The sequence below is a fragment of the Rhinopithecus roxellana genome, chromosome 15 (assembly GCF_007565055.1).
Source record: "Rhinopithecus roxellana isolate Shanxi Qingling chromosome 15, ASM756505v1, whole genome shotgun sequence".
Lineage (NCBI taxonomy): Eukaryota > Metazoa > Chordata > Mammalia > Primates > Cercopithecidae > Rhinopithecus > Rhinopithecus roxellana.
This window is the reverse complement of record NC_044563.1, coordinates 112,900,673-112,913,813: the sequence shown is the minus strand read 5'-3', so window position 1 is coordinate 112,913,813 and position 13,141 is coordinate 112,900,673. Positions and strand designations below refer to the sequence as shown.

Here is a 13,141-nt window from a genome sequence, read left to right as displayed (position 1 = left end):
TGTCACATCATTATCATTTTTACTTGCCCAGTGTTAGGGAAATTCACTAAATAGATTAATTAAATGCTTATTGTACAACCTCAAAATTTGTTTCACAAAATTGGTAATTTTCAGCTTGATGAGTTTAGTGTTTTTGCTAACCCCTAAGTAGGTGATCTCCCTATTAGTTTTTCCTGCCTCGTAGGATTCTTTGAAAAAATAGAAATGATAACTATTATAGAATGTATGTGTATATGTGTATACAATGGTATGTTTTCAAACTACAGTGGATGTGGATGATTTATAAGACAAGATTTTTGTTTGTTGTTTTTTCCCCTAATTAATTCTACAAATATTAAGTATATGTATACTATGTGCCCAGCACTAGAGATATGATAATAGGATGCATTCTCTGCCATAACAATCTTTTAGCTTTATGGAGGAATTTCAGGAATGTTTATTAAATACTACTAGGGGTAAAGAGGGTGCTCCAGAGCAGACTGATATCTCAACCAGCCTTGAGTAAAGCTTCTCAATGATGGTGCCACCTAATCTTGTTCTGGAAGAATGTGAGCAAATTAGTTAGCCAAAGTTGTGAAGGAATTTATACAAGGGTCCTGAGGCAAGAAGCAATATGGCTGGTGCCAACAAGTAGTTTGCTGTCCCTGGGGTTTATGAGATATGGAAGGGGGGAAGTGTTGAGAAAGAAGGCAACACAACATTTAGAGAGGCTTATATGGCTTGCTTCTTGGGTGTTTTTCTCTTAGAGCAATGAAAAGCCATTTAAGTTTTTGAAACAGGGGAGTGACAAGACTAGATTTGCTCTTTAGAAAAAAAATACTCTTGAGTATTTTGGCGAATAGATTGGAGGGAGGAGTAAGGTTAGAAGTACAGGGACCAACTGGGAGGCTGATGGTGAGAGTTAAGGATGAATTGAACTACATTATTGTCAGTAAAGACGGAAGGAAATGGATGGATTTTAAAGATTTAGGAAGTTGAATGATTATTTGTGGGGATATAAAGGAAAGGGAAGAGCTGAGAATGAAAAACATAGTAGCTAACGTTTATTGACCACTTAATTATGCACAATGCACTGATTTAAGTATTTCATCTTTGCCACAGTCTTATGAGATAGGTATCATTTTATTATTCCCATATTATAGTTGAAGAAACCTCAAGCCCAAAGCAAATGGTTACCAAGTAACTTACCAAATTAGCATGTTACCACTGGAAGATGGGCAGCAAGGAAGAGGAAAAAAATATGGTTTCGCCTTTGGACATGTCGTGAAATTCTTTTGACACAGTGAAGTAAAGATAAGATAACATAAAACGTGTTTGCTAAGTAGTATGTCTAGTTAATAAGTACTATGTCTAGTTAATAATATGCAAATAAATAGCAATGATGTCAATGCCTGGAGCTTAGCACAGAGAAAGCTGAGCTAGAGATAAAGAAAAGATCACTAAGGATAGAATGGGGAGTAAGAAATAAGTCAGAACCCTCACTCATTTAAGAGATGGATAGAAAAAGACAACTGTGACATCTAGTTTGTTTATTATCCTTCATTACTCATCAATCACCCAGTTTTTTAAATTATCGATGAGTACATATCCCTACTTTAAGTAGTACTGATCTGATACAGTTCATTCTCTCACTTGAGTATTGTAATGTGCATCCTTAACTTTATGAATGTTTTAATTCTTCTAATTAAATAGTTTAGGTTTCTTTTTCTCATTACTAAAATTTGTTAAACCACAGTCATGTATATTTTATTTTTATTTTTTAATTTTTATGCTCTCAGGGTATACAAGTACAGATTTCTTTTTTTTTTTTTTGAAACGGAGTTTTGCTCTTGTTGCCCAGGCTGGAGTGCAATGGCATGATCTCAGCAACCTCTGCCTTCCGGATTTAAGTAATTCTCCTGCCTCAGCCTCCCGAGTAGCTGGGATTACAGGCTTACACCACCACGCCTGACTAATTTTCTATTTTTTTTAGTAGAGACAGGGTTTCACCATGTTGGTCAGGCTGGTCTCGAACTCTTGACTTCAGGTGATCCACCCGCCTCGGCCTCCCAAAGTGCTGGGATTATAGGCGTGAGCCACTGTGCCTGGCCACAAGTACAGATTTCTTACATGCATATGTTGCACAGTGGTGAAGTCTGCCTTCTTCATGTACCCATCACCCAAATGGTGAGCATTGTACCCAATAGGTAGTTTTTCAACCTTCACCCCCTTACCACTCTTCTACCTTTTGTAGTCTCCACTGTCTGTTATTCCACTCTGTATGTCCATGCAGCCTTTGTCATTTATAAGTAAAAACATGTGGTATTTGGTTTTCTGTTTCTGAGTTATTTCATTTAGGATAATGGCCTCCAGTTTCATCCGTGTTGCTGCAAAAGACATCTCATTCTATTTTATGGCTGAACAGTATTGTTAGGGGTGGCGTATATCCCAGTTACTGGTGACAAATCCGTACGGGTCTGCAGCAACCTCAATTCTTGCCTCCTCAGAAGAAAGAATTCAACTGAGGCGCATAAGGCTGAAAAAGAAACCAAGGCCGGTTTCAGAGCAGGCGTGGAAGTTTATTTAAAAACTTTAAAGCAGGAAAGTACACTTGGAAGAGACTCAAGCGGACATCTTGGAGGTCAAGTGCAGGGTTTGACCTTTTGACTTCAGGTTTTATATTGCTGACATACTTCGGGCATTTTGCATCCGTCTTCCCGTGATTCTTCCCTTGGCGTGAGCTGCTTGCATGCGAGGTGACCTGCTAGCACTTAGGAGATGAGCATGTGCAGTGTGTTTACTGGAGTTATAGACATGTTCACTGGAGTTGTAGACATGTTCACCTTAGGCGTTATTCCCTTTTATGGTGGACTACCCCGGGAAAGTCATACTCTGTCATTTTTGCCTTTTAATGCACATGCTTGAGCTCACTCGCCCAATTCCTGAGATCTTATTGGAAGCTGCCAGTTAACAATTTCATTGGGAAACTGCCGCTCTCTCCCTAGCATCGACTGCGACCAGTTATCATTTTAGAGAAGCAGTGTGACAACTGCTGGACCATCACCTGATGGTCCCTGGACATTCTTAGTGGATTGGGGGAGCCTCTCCTGCCCTGCTCCTGCCTGGTTAACTATCTACTGTTAACAGTATTCTGTGGTATTTATACTACATTTTCTTTATCCAGTCATCTGTTGATGGACACTTGAGGTGATGCCGTATCTTTGGTATTGTGAATACTACTATGATAAACATATGAGTGCAGGTATCTTTTTTATGTAATTATTTCTTTCCCTTTCAGTGTAACCTAGTAGTGGGATTGCTGGATTGAATGGTAGTTCTATTTTTAGTTCTGTGAAAAATCTCCATACTGTTTTCTATATGGATAACAGAATAAATTAGTACAAATTTGCTTTGTGCTAATTATAAAATACCAATTTATTCCCACAAACAGTGTATAAGCATTCCTCATTTACATTTTAAAGGGAGAAAAGTGGCACTGTTATATACCACTGTTAAATATTTTTACTTATTCAAGTTAAACCCTGCTGTTCGGCTACAACCATGTAGAGCCTGTAGACCAGGTTAAAAGATTTAGTTCTTTTTCTCAAGAGCAATGAGGAACCACTGAAAAGTTTTATTTATTTATTTATTTATTTATTTATTTGTTTATTTATTTATTTATTTTTGAGACGGAGTTTCACTCTGTCGCCTAGGCTGGAGTGCAGTGGCGCAAACTCGGCTCATTGCAACCTCCGCCTCCCACGTTCACGCCATTCTCCTGCCTCAGCCTCCTGAGTAGCTGGAACTACAGATGCCCGCCATCACTTCCAGCTTTTTTTTTTTTTTTTTTATTTTTTAGTAGAGACAGGATTTCACCGTGTTAGTCAGGATGGTCTCGATCTCCTGACCTCGTGATCTGCCCACCTCAGCCTCCCAAGGTGCTGGGATTACAGGCCTGAGCCACCGTGCCTGGCCTGAAAAGTTTTAAGTAGGAAAATGAGATGATCAAGTTTGCATTTTGAAAATGTTACCACTAAATTGAAGGAGGAGGATTAGGGTGGATGCAAAGAAATGAGAGAAAATTACAGTCATTTAGGTAAGAGTTTTGTTTTTTTTATTTGTTTGTTTGTTTTGAGACGGAATCTTGCTCTGTCGCCCAGGCTGGAGTGCAGTGGCGCGATCTCGACTCACTGCAACCTCCACCTCCTGGGTTCACACCATTTTCCTGCCTCATCCTCCCGAGTAGCGGGGACTACAGGCGCCTGCCACCACGCCCAGCTAATTTTTTTGTATTTTTGGTAGAGATGGGGTTTCACCGTGTCAGCCAGGATGGTCTTGATCTCCTGACGTCTGCCTGCCTTGGCCTCCCAAAGTGTTGGGATTACAGGTGTGAGCCACCGTGCCCGGCCAGGTAATAATTTTTAGTAGTATGACTAGTGGAATGACATTAGCATGGAGGGAAGTAATCACATTCCACAAATACTTTGATACTTTGATAATACATTTCACAGGATTAGAAGGGTGGGGAGAGAGGTAGATTGGGGGGGGTGTGTATGTGTGTGTGTGTGTGTGTGTGACAGAGAGAGCGAGAGAGAGCGCGCGCGATATTAGGTATAAATTCTGGCTTTCTGAAAACTGAAAGAGGACCACATTTGGTGGAAAAAAATATTGAGTTACTGAGTTTCATCTTGGGCATGCTGGCCCTGAAGCATCCTTATTCTTCTATATTTAGTACTAATAAAACCCTAAAAGCAGCATGAAAAGTCCATGGTAAGGGGGTATAGCTAAGTGAAGTATGTTCATAAATTTTCTAGAATATTATTCAGCCTTAAACATGTTGGGTACAAGAGTATAAAGCATGTTAGATTAAGTGAAAAAAGTAGGATACCAAATCCAATAATCACCGAAGACATAGAAAAAGTACTGAACGGAAATAGAGCAAACTTTACACAATGATTATTTGAGGATTGTGGGTGAATTTTTTAAAATTTAAATTTTCCATTTTGTAAAAATACCAATCTTAGAAATTAGAAACTGTAATACCCGGTTTGTTTCGTACATCATTGATTTATAATGGTTTAAATGGTTTAAATGGTTGCTTCTCTAAACTGACTTAATAGTAATTACGTCAGGTAAAATGAATTCTTTTTTAAACATGACTTTCTAGTTAGTTCTAAAGTTGAGTGGAGGTGAATTCTTAGTTATACAACGTAAGCAATTTTTACAGCTGTGTTAATCAGTAGTCAGTGCTGATCATCTCTCCCATAGTTGTCTCTGCTAGCTTTTCCATCTGTCAGCTGTAAGCAATGCAGAAGCATTGAAAACATTTTCCTTTGCCATAACACACTAAAATTCTCATAAAATGTCCATAAACATTAAGTACATTTTGTGAGTGATGAATAATGTTAAAGAACTAGCTATGTGTTTTAATATATAAAATTAGACTTTGTGTAAATTGACTATACTTTTAATCATAGATTTTCTCTAAGATAATGTGCTAAGAAGATATCTAAACAACTCAACACCTGATATTTTGGTCGTACTTTAGGGAATTGTTTTAATAAATAAATGTTATTTAATTTTAATTTATGTACAATAAAATGCACCCATTTGTTTATTTATTTTATCAAAATATTTTTGAGCCAGGTTCTCGTTCTGTTCCCCAGGCTGGAGTGCAGTGGCACAATCATGGCTCACTGCATCCTTGAGCTCTTAGGGTCAAGGAATCCTCCCGCCTCAGCCTCCCAAGTAGCTAGGACTACCAGTGCACATCACCACACCCAGCTAATTTTTTATTTTTTTTGTAGAGCTGAGGTATTGCTGTATTGCTCCTGCTTGTCTCAAACTCCTCACCCCAAAGTGATCCTGCCACCTCGGCCTCCCACAGCATGAGGATTGCAGAAGCAAATGACTGTGCCAAGCCCATTTACTTATTTTAGTGACTTTTTACAACTGTATATACTCATGCAGCCACCACCACAATCAAGATATAAAACACTTCTGTCACCATAAAGTGTTTCCTGGTACTCAAGTTTCCTGGTCCCAAGCACCTAACCTCTCCTTTCTGTCACTAGAGATTAAATTTGCTTTCTATAGAATATCATGTAACTGCAATTTTGCCATATGTACTTTTTTGTATCTGGCTTTTTTCACTTAGCATAATGTTTTTTTGAGATTTATCCATGTTGTTGCATGTATAGTCAGGCCTCTGTATTAGCATGTACCACATCCTTGGATACAGAGGGCAAAATGTAAGGTACTAAGCATCCTTGGATTTTGGTACCCATGGGATATCCTAGATATCCCATCCTGGATGTCCTTCGTAGCCAATCCCCTGTGGATACCAAGAAACTACTGTAAATTAATAGTTTATTTCTTTTTATTGCTGAGTAGTAATCCGTTTATGAATATATCATTTGTTTTCTCCATTCAGTAAGCAGTTGATGGACATTTTACTTGTTTTCAGTTTTTGGCTATTAAAACAAAAGCTGTCATAAACCTTCTGTATAAATCTATGCAGACATGTATTTTCAACTCTCATGGGTGAATACCCAAGAGTAGAATTGCTGGATCCTATAATAAGTGTATGTTTAACTTTTTTGGAAACTGCCAAACTGTTTTTGTTTTGTTTTGTTCTGATTTGTTTGAGATGGAGTCTTGCTCTGTAAGCCAGGCTGGAGTGCAGTGGCATGATCTCAGCTCTCTACAACCTCCGCTTCCCAGGTTCAAGTGATTCACCTGCCTTGGCCTCCCGAGTACCTGGGATTATAGGCATGCACCACCATGCCCAAGTAATTTTTGTGTTTTTAGTAGAGACGAGGTTTCGCCGTGTTGGCCAGGCTGGTCTCAAATTCCTGACCTTAAGCAATCTGTTTGCCTCGGCCTCCCAAAGCGTAGGGATTACAGACATGAGCCACCACATCTGGCCTGCCGAACTGTTTTCTAATGTAGTTACAATGTTTTGCAATGCCACTAGCAATGTTGGAGCATTTTATTTGCTCCATATACTTGTCAGCTAAACATCTTTTAATATGTTTTTTTGGCCATTCATGTATCTTTTTTTGTAAAGGTTGTGTTCACATCTTTTGCTCATTTTTATGTTGTCCAGTTTGTGTTCTTATTGCATTATGAAAGTTGCTAAAATATATACTGGATACCAGTCCTCTACTATATATATGTATTGCAAATATTTTCTATCTGTAGTTCGCCTTTTTTAAAACTTCGTATTAGCTGTCTTTTCAAAGGCAAATTGTAAAAATTTTTATGAAGTTTAATTTATTCATTTTTTTTCTCCAGTTCATGCCTTCATGTCCTAAGAAACGTTTGCCTACTCCAAGGTTGCGAAAAAGGCATTTTCTTCTAATAGTTTTAATTATTTCAGCTTTTTAAAGTCTATGATCTATTTCAAGCTAATATTTATTACTAGTTCAAGAGATAAGATGGAGGTTTTTGCTGTTTTTTGATTGAGTATCCTGTGAGGCAAGATGGAAGTTTTTATTGCTTTTTGTCGTTTAAATATGGGTATTCAGTTATTGCAGGACCATTTGTTACAAAAAATTATTTCTCCACCTTTATCAAAAACTAATTGTATGGATTTATTTCTGGACTCTATTCTTTTCCACTGATCTATATTTCTGTCCTTTTGCTAATTCCACATTACCTTGATGGCTGTAGCTTTATAGTAAGTATTGAAATAAAATAGTAAGTCTTCCAACTGTGTTCTTTGTTCACATTTCTTTGACTGTTGTATTAGTCCCTTCTCGCACTGCTCTAAAGAAATACTTGAGACTGGGTAATTTGTAAGGAAAATAGGTTTAATTGGCTGATGGTTCTGCAGGCTGTACAGGAATCATGGCTGGGTTAGGAAACTTACAATCAAGGCCAAAGGCAAAGGGGAGGCAGGCACATCTCACATGGCAGGAGCAGGAGGAAGAGAAAGAGTTGGGAGGTGCTACAAGCTTTTAAACAACCAGATCTCATGATAACTCACTATCATGAGAACAGCACCAAAGGGAAAATCCACCCCCATGAACCAATCACTTCCCACCAGGTCCCAGCTCCAACACCGGGGACTACAATTTGACATGAGATTTGGGCAGGGACACAGACCCAAACGATATTAACTGTATTCTGTAACCTTGGATTTCTTTGTAAGCTTTAGAATTACCTTGTCAATTTCTCCAAAAAGCTTACTGGGATTTTTATTGGGATTCCATTAAATCTACAAATCAATTTGAAGATTTGAGTCTTCTATCCTATGAACATGATATATCTCTCCATTTATTTAGGTCTTCTGTACTCTCAGAATGTTTTGTACTTTTCAATGTAGAACTAATTCTTACACATATTTTGTTAAATTTATCCAAAATATTTAATTACAAGTGAGATTTCTAAAATTTCAGTTCCTATTATTTGTTACTATTATGTAGAAGTACAATTAATGTATTAGTATAGTACAATTAGTATAGTATTAATATAGTATAATTCTGTAAATACTATAAAGCCAAATCCAGGAATATGATATATATTAGTATATAAAATATATTAATGCAATATAATTGTAGAATAATTATAATTCTATATATTGTAGTAATGACAATATAATTATTATTATATTGCATCTCTATATAATTATATAACTACAATATAATTATGTATTTTTATATAATTTTATATATTTTTATATATATAATTATATTGTAGTTATATATTTATATGATTATAATCTATCATGTATAATTATTATAATTTTGCTTTAAATGCCATGAAACCAAAGTCAGTAATATTACATAGCTAAGACCTTCCATACGATATTGATTAGAAGTGGTGAAAGTAAATATACCTACATTTCTCCCAATCTCAGAAGAAAAGCATTGCATCTTACCATTACATATGATGATATCTATAGGTTTTTTGTAGATCCCATGTGTCAAGTTGAAGATGTAATATTACTGGATTTGGTTTTACAGTATTTAAAACCAAATTGTACTAATTATATGTAATATAAATATATATTCTATTACTGGATTTGGTTTTATGATATTTAAAGAATTATTTTCATATATTTTTGTGAGGCATATTAGTCTGTAGCTTTCTATTTCTGTGGTATCTTGTTCTAGTTTTGGTATTGGGGTAATACTGGCCTCATAAAATGAGTTTAGAAGTGTTTCATCCTTTCCTCTTTTCTGAAAGAGTACATGTAGGATTGGTATAATGACTTCCTAAAATTTGATAATGATGTGTAGTTTTGTAAAACTCTTTGATTTTGATGTTAGAGTAATAATGGGCCTATAAAGTAGGAATTGTTTCCTTTTCCTTTTTGCTGAGTTTAAGTACTGGTATTATTTTTTCCTTAAAATTTTTAAATTTACTAGTGAAGTTCCCTATACCTGAAGTGTGTATGTATGTGCAGGGGGTAATTTTGTGGATATCAAAGTGATGTAGTAGTTGGAGAATGATGTCTGGAGCCAGAAAGTCTATTAAAAGTACTTAGTTCTCATTGACTGTCTTTACAAGTCTTAGCTTATCTAACTGTGCCTCAGGAATATGCAATTATTGTTCCACCTCATATAATTGTTTTAAGGGAAAAAAATATAAAAACATATGAGTGTGCTTGCTATTTGATACCCATTTGATTCTTTTCTTGCTATATGTTTCTAACTGCAACTTTTCCTTTTTTACAGAGGAGGATAAATATAATATTTACTCACCTTTGCTCTTCAAGTGTTTCCTGGCAGAAGGAATTGTCAATGGGCATACTTTGTTGGTTGCGTCTGCTAAAGAGGATCCTGCCAACATTTTACAGGTATAGAATATATGAACTTAATATTGCATTTTGAATGTTTCATGAAAAAATATTTTTATGTATGTAAACAAGATATATGTTTGTATATATACAAACTATATTTAAATGCGTTAACAAGATTATACATTTTTTAAAATCTCAGTAAAAAGTATCAAATTTATTAGAACATAGAGTTACATTTTAAACTAATGTTCTTGAGCAATTTTTTTAAACTTCATATGAGAGGTGGGGAAATATTAAGCTATTAAAAAATGACACTAAGTAAAATTACTAGACCAGGCATTCACAAAAGTCGTGCTTAATAGCAAAAAATTCTAGTTTACACTTCTTATTGAAGAAAGGGGAAAATATCCTTTAATTTTTTTTGCTTCTAATTATAACATCTTCATTTTGACTACTACTATGGCAAAGCAAATTTTCCAAAGTCTAAGTTTTCTGTACTACTAACAAAGTATGGCTTAACTGTTGCTCTTAAGAAGCCTTTAAAAGAAACTTGAAATTTGAATTTTCAGCCTGAAACTATTATATAAAGTATAGGAAATCACTACTATATGAGTTAAAGCAAATAATGGAATAAAAACAAAAGGGATATCTATATAATCAGCAAATTAGCTGATAAGACATTTTAAATATTTTACATTTCTACTTAGCACAAGCAAAAATGATTCCAGGGCACTACAATATTTGCCATTTTTACTGCAAGCTGTAGGCAATTTTTTTCTTTTAGTTTTGAAGAGATGAGGTCTCACTATGTTGCCAGGCTGGTCTTGAATTCCTGGCCTCAAGGGATTCTCTCACCTGGGCCTCCCAAAGTTCTGGGCTTACAGGTATGAGCCACCACATCCAGCCTAGTGCAAGCTTTAATCATAGTTTCATTCTAAATGTATCTAAGGAAATTAAAATGTTCATACATAAAAAAATTATTATATCTGATAGGTAATATTCTACACTGTCATGATAATAAGAGAACTCTGGAAAACATTACATGAAGCAAAACAATTGCAGATTGTTTGGTAATTATATTACCAATATGCCAGAAGTATAAATCAGAAGAATCAGATATTAGAAGTACACATTGATTAATATTAGTTTTCTTGGAGAATGCCACAAATGATTCTCTTCCATGATAAAATATGTCATTAATGTACTGAATCTTTAAGCCAAAGCACACTTTTTTCCTCAGAGAGGACGTTTTTAACTTTTAGAATTCTTAGTTTCTTTGTCCATAACAGAATCCTAATTTAAGCCATTATTTGAATAGAGTTCATAATCTAAAGTCATTTTTCCATAGGATATTTTAATTTTAGTACATAGTTTGCAAAATGACAAATTAGTCATTTATAAGGAATTTGTAACATAATAAATACTAATTCATAATACCTGTGAATAAATGCCAACAAACTTCTTTGCCTTAGTATAAAAGTTACTATAATGCTGAGGTCAAAACTAACATAATTCGTTCATATGATTCAGATTTTGCTTGTTAAATAGTACTACCATAAAATCCAAAGCAGAAACCTGTATATAATTGATTTTCCTCTGGTTGTAGGGCTTATTTTTTTTTCAATCACTTTTTTAGTTGTTTACTTTTTACAATATTTTTTAGTGTTTTCTTTTGCTCTTTTTCCTGCCTTTTATCATCTTGGCCAACTTCTGGACAGTGCTACACTTGCTAGGAGCAGTGGAGTAAAGGCCAAAACCATTGTTGTAAGTAAGCTATACAGGTTCTTCGTGGCATATTCCACACTATACTGAGACTAAGATTTTATATGAAACATCTATATAGCCATCATAGGAAAATTTTGCCAAACAGAAGCAGAAATGCCTATATATGCTTTTTAAAATAAAGTGTTTTATTTTTATTTTTTCCTCTTTCAACCCAGGTAGCTGATGTTAAAAATTTTCAGTTTGCTTTAGAGAACACTTTAATTTCAAAACTAATCCCTGACATCTTTCTTAGGGGTGCCTTGAATTTGTACAAGTTAGTATTAAAAATCTCAGTGTACTTTACATATCCTTCTTTAGATGATGTGAGGGAGTTTGAAGCTGTAAAAGAAATATTACCTTTTTCATCAAGCTTTTATAAAATAGTCATTTATGGAAGTAATTGTGTGTTGCAAAGACTTAGTCATACAACAATTTTATGGTGTAGGAGAATAAAATATAAAACTATAGTTAAAAACAAAACAGACTCTTAAAAAGTACACCATGTCTGACCCAGTTGCACATGTCTGACCAAGATAGATTAATAAAGTCCAGATTTCTCCTCATGCCTGAAACAGCTGGAAAAAAAAGCAGCATAGAGTATAAGAAATAACAGTTTTCAAAACACTTGGCATCAGATAATAAAAGTGATTCCTAGATATACAAAACAAAGAAGGCAAACCCTATAACTTCCCTACCTTACTGAGTACAGTGTTTCCAAGCCACAGTGCAAAGAAGAGAAACACAAGATAAGATGACCTTCAGGTGGCACAACTAGGAGCACAACGAGGTCAAGGAAATTCTATTTATAAATCATAGTACCTGAATGGGAAGAGGTGTATACATCAAGTGAGTTAGAAATCTGCATAGGGTCTCCCTCTAGTCTTCAGTTGAGTGCTCACCTGTACATGTACATGAGGAAATGGCCTGAGGTTAGAAAAGGAACTACCTGACAATATTAGAAGTAACAATCCCCAGGGCCAACAGTAATTCCTGCTCCCACATGCCAGAGTGAAAAACTTCATAATTCATGAGATGTCAGGTGGGGTATTTAAAAGAGTTTTGCATTGGTAAAGAGCAAAATTATCCCCAGGTTATAAAACACTGCTCTGGTCCTGTCTAATGAGGCTTAAAAACAAGGTCTGAAGTAACCAACTGTTTTCAAGTAACTTAACTGTGTCCCAATCCAAAGCTCAAAGTACGATAATATTAAAGTGTCCAGCACTCAACAGGATAAAATATTCTGTGTCTGGTTTTCAATTAAAACATAATAGACATGCAAAAAATAAGAAAATATAATTTATAATAAGGAGAAAAGTAAAAGCACAAAAGAAATGTCATGATAGAATTAGCAGATGAAAACATAAGTTTTATTATAAGTATATTCTAAATATTCAATAAACTAGAAGGAAGATTAAACATGTTAAATGGAAACATGGAAGATGTAAATATAAACACATGTTAAACTTCTAGAGATGAAAACTACAGTGACTGCAATGAAAAATACACTCGAGGTGCAAAGTGGATTAGACACTGCAAAAGAAAAGGCTAGTAAATTTGAAGACATGGATTTAAAATTATACAAGATGAAACCTGCAAAATAGACTGGGGAAACAAAAGGATGTTTGCATTAGTGAGCTGTAAGATAACTTA

The 13,141-nt window shown here is 35.2% G+C and overlaps 1 protein-coding gene across 2 annotated transcripts in view; it reads left to right on the top strand.

The window, feature by feature from the left end:
• ELP4 (elongator acetyltransferase complex subunit 4) overlaps positions 1–13,141 on the top strand; it is a 268,639-nt gene that overhangs the window by 22,299 nt on the left and 233,199 nt on the right. For both annotated transcript variants that reach the window (XM_010358326.1, XM_010358327.2), the window contains exon 3: positions 9,663–9,784. In XM_010358326.1, the coding sequence (XP_010356628.1) occupies positions 9,663–9,784 (122 nt within the window). The remainder of the gene's footprint in view (positions 1–9,662; positions 9,785–13,141) is intronic.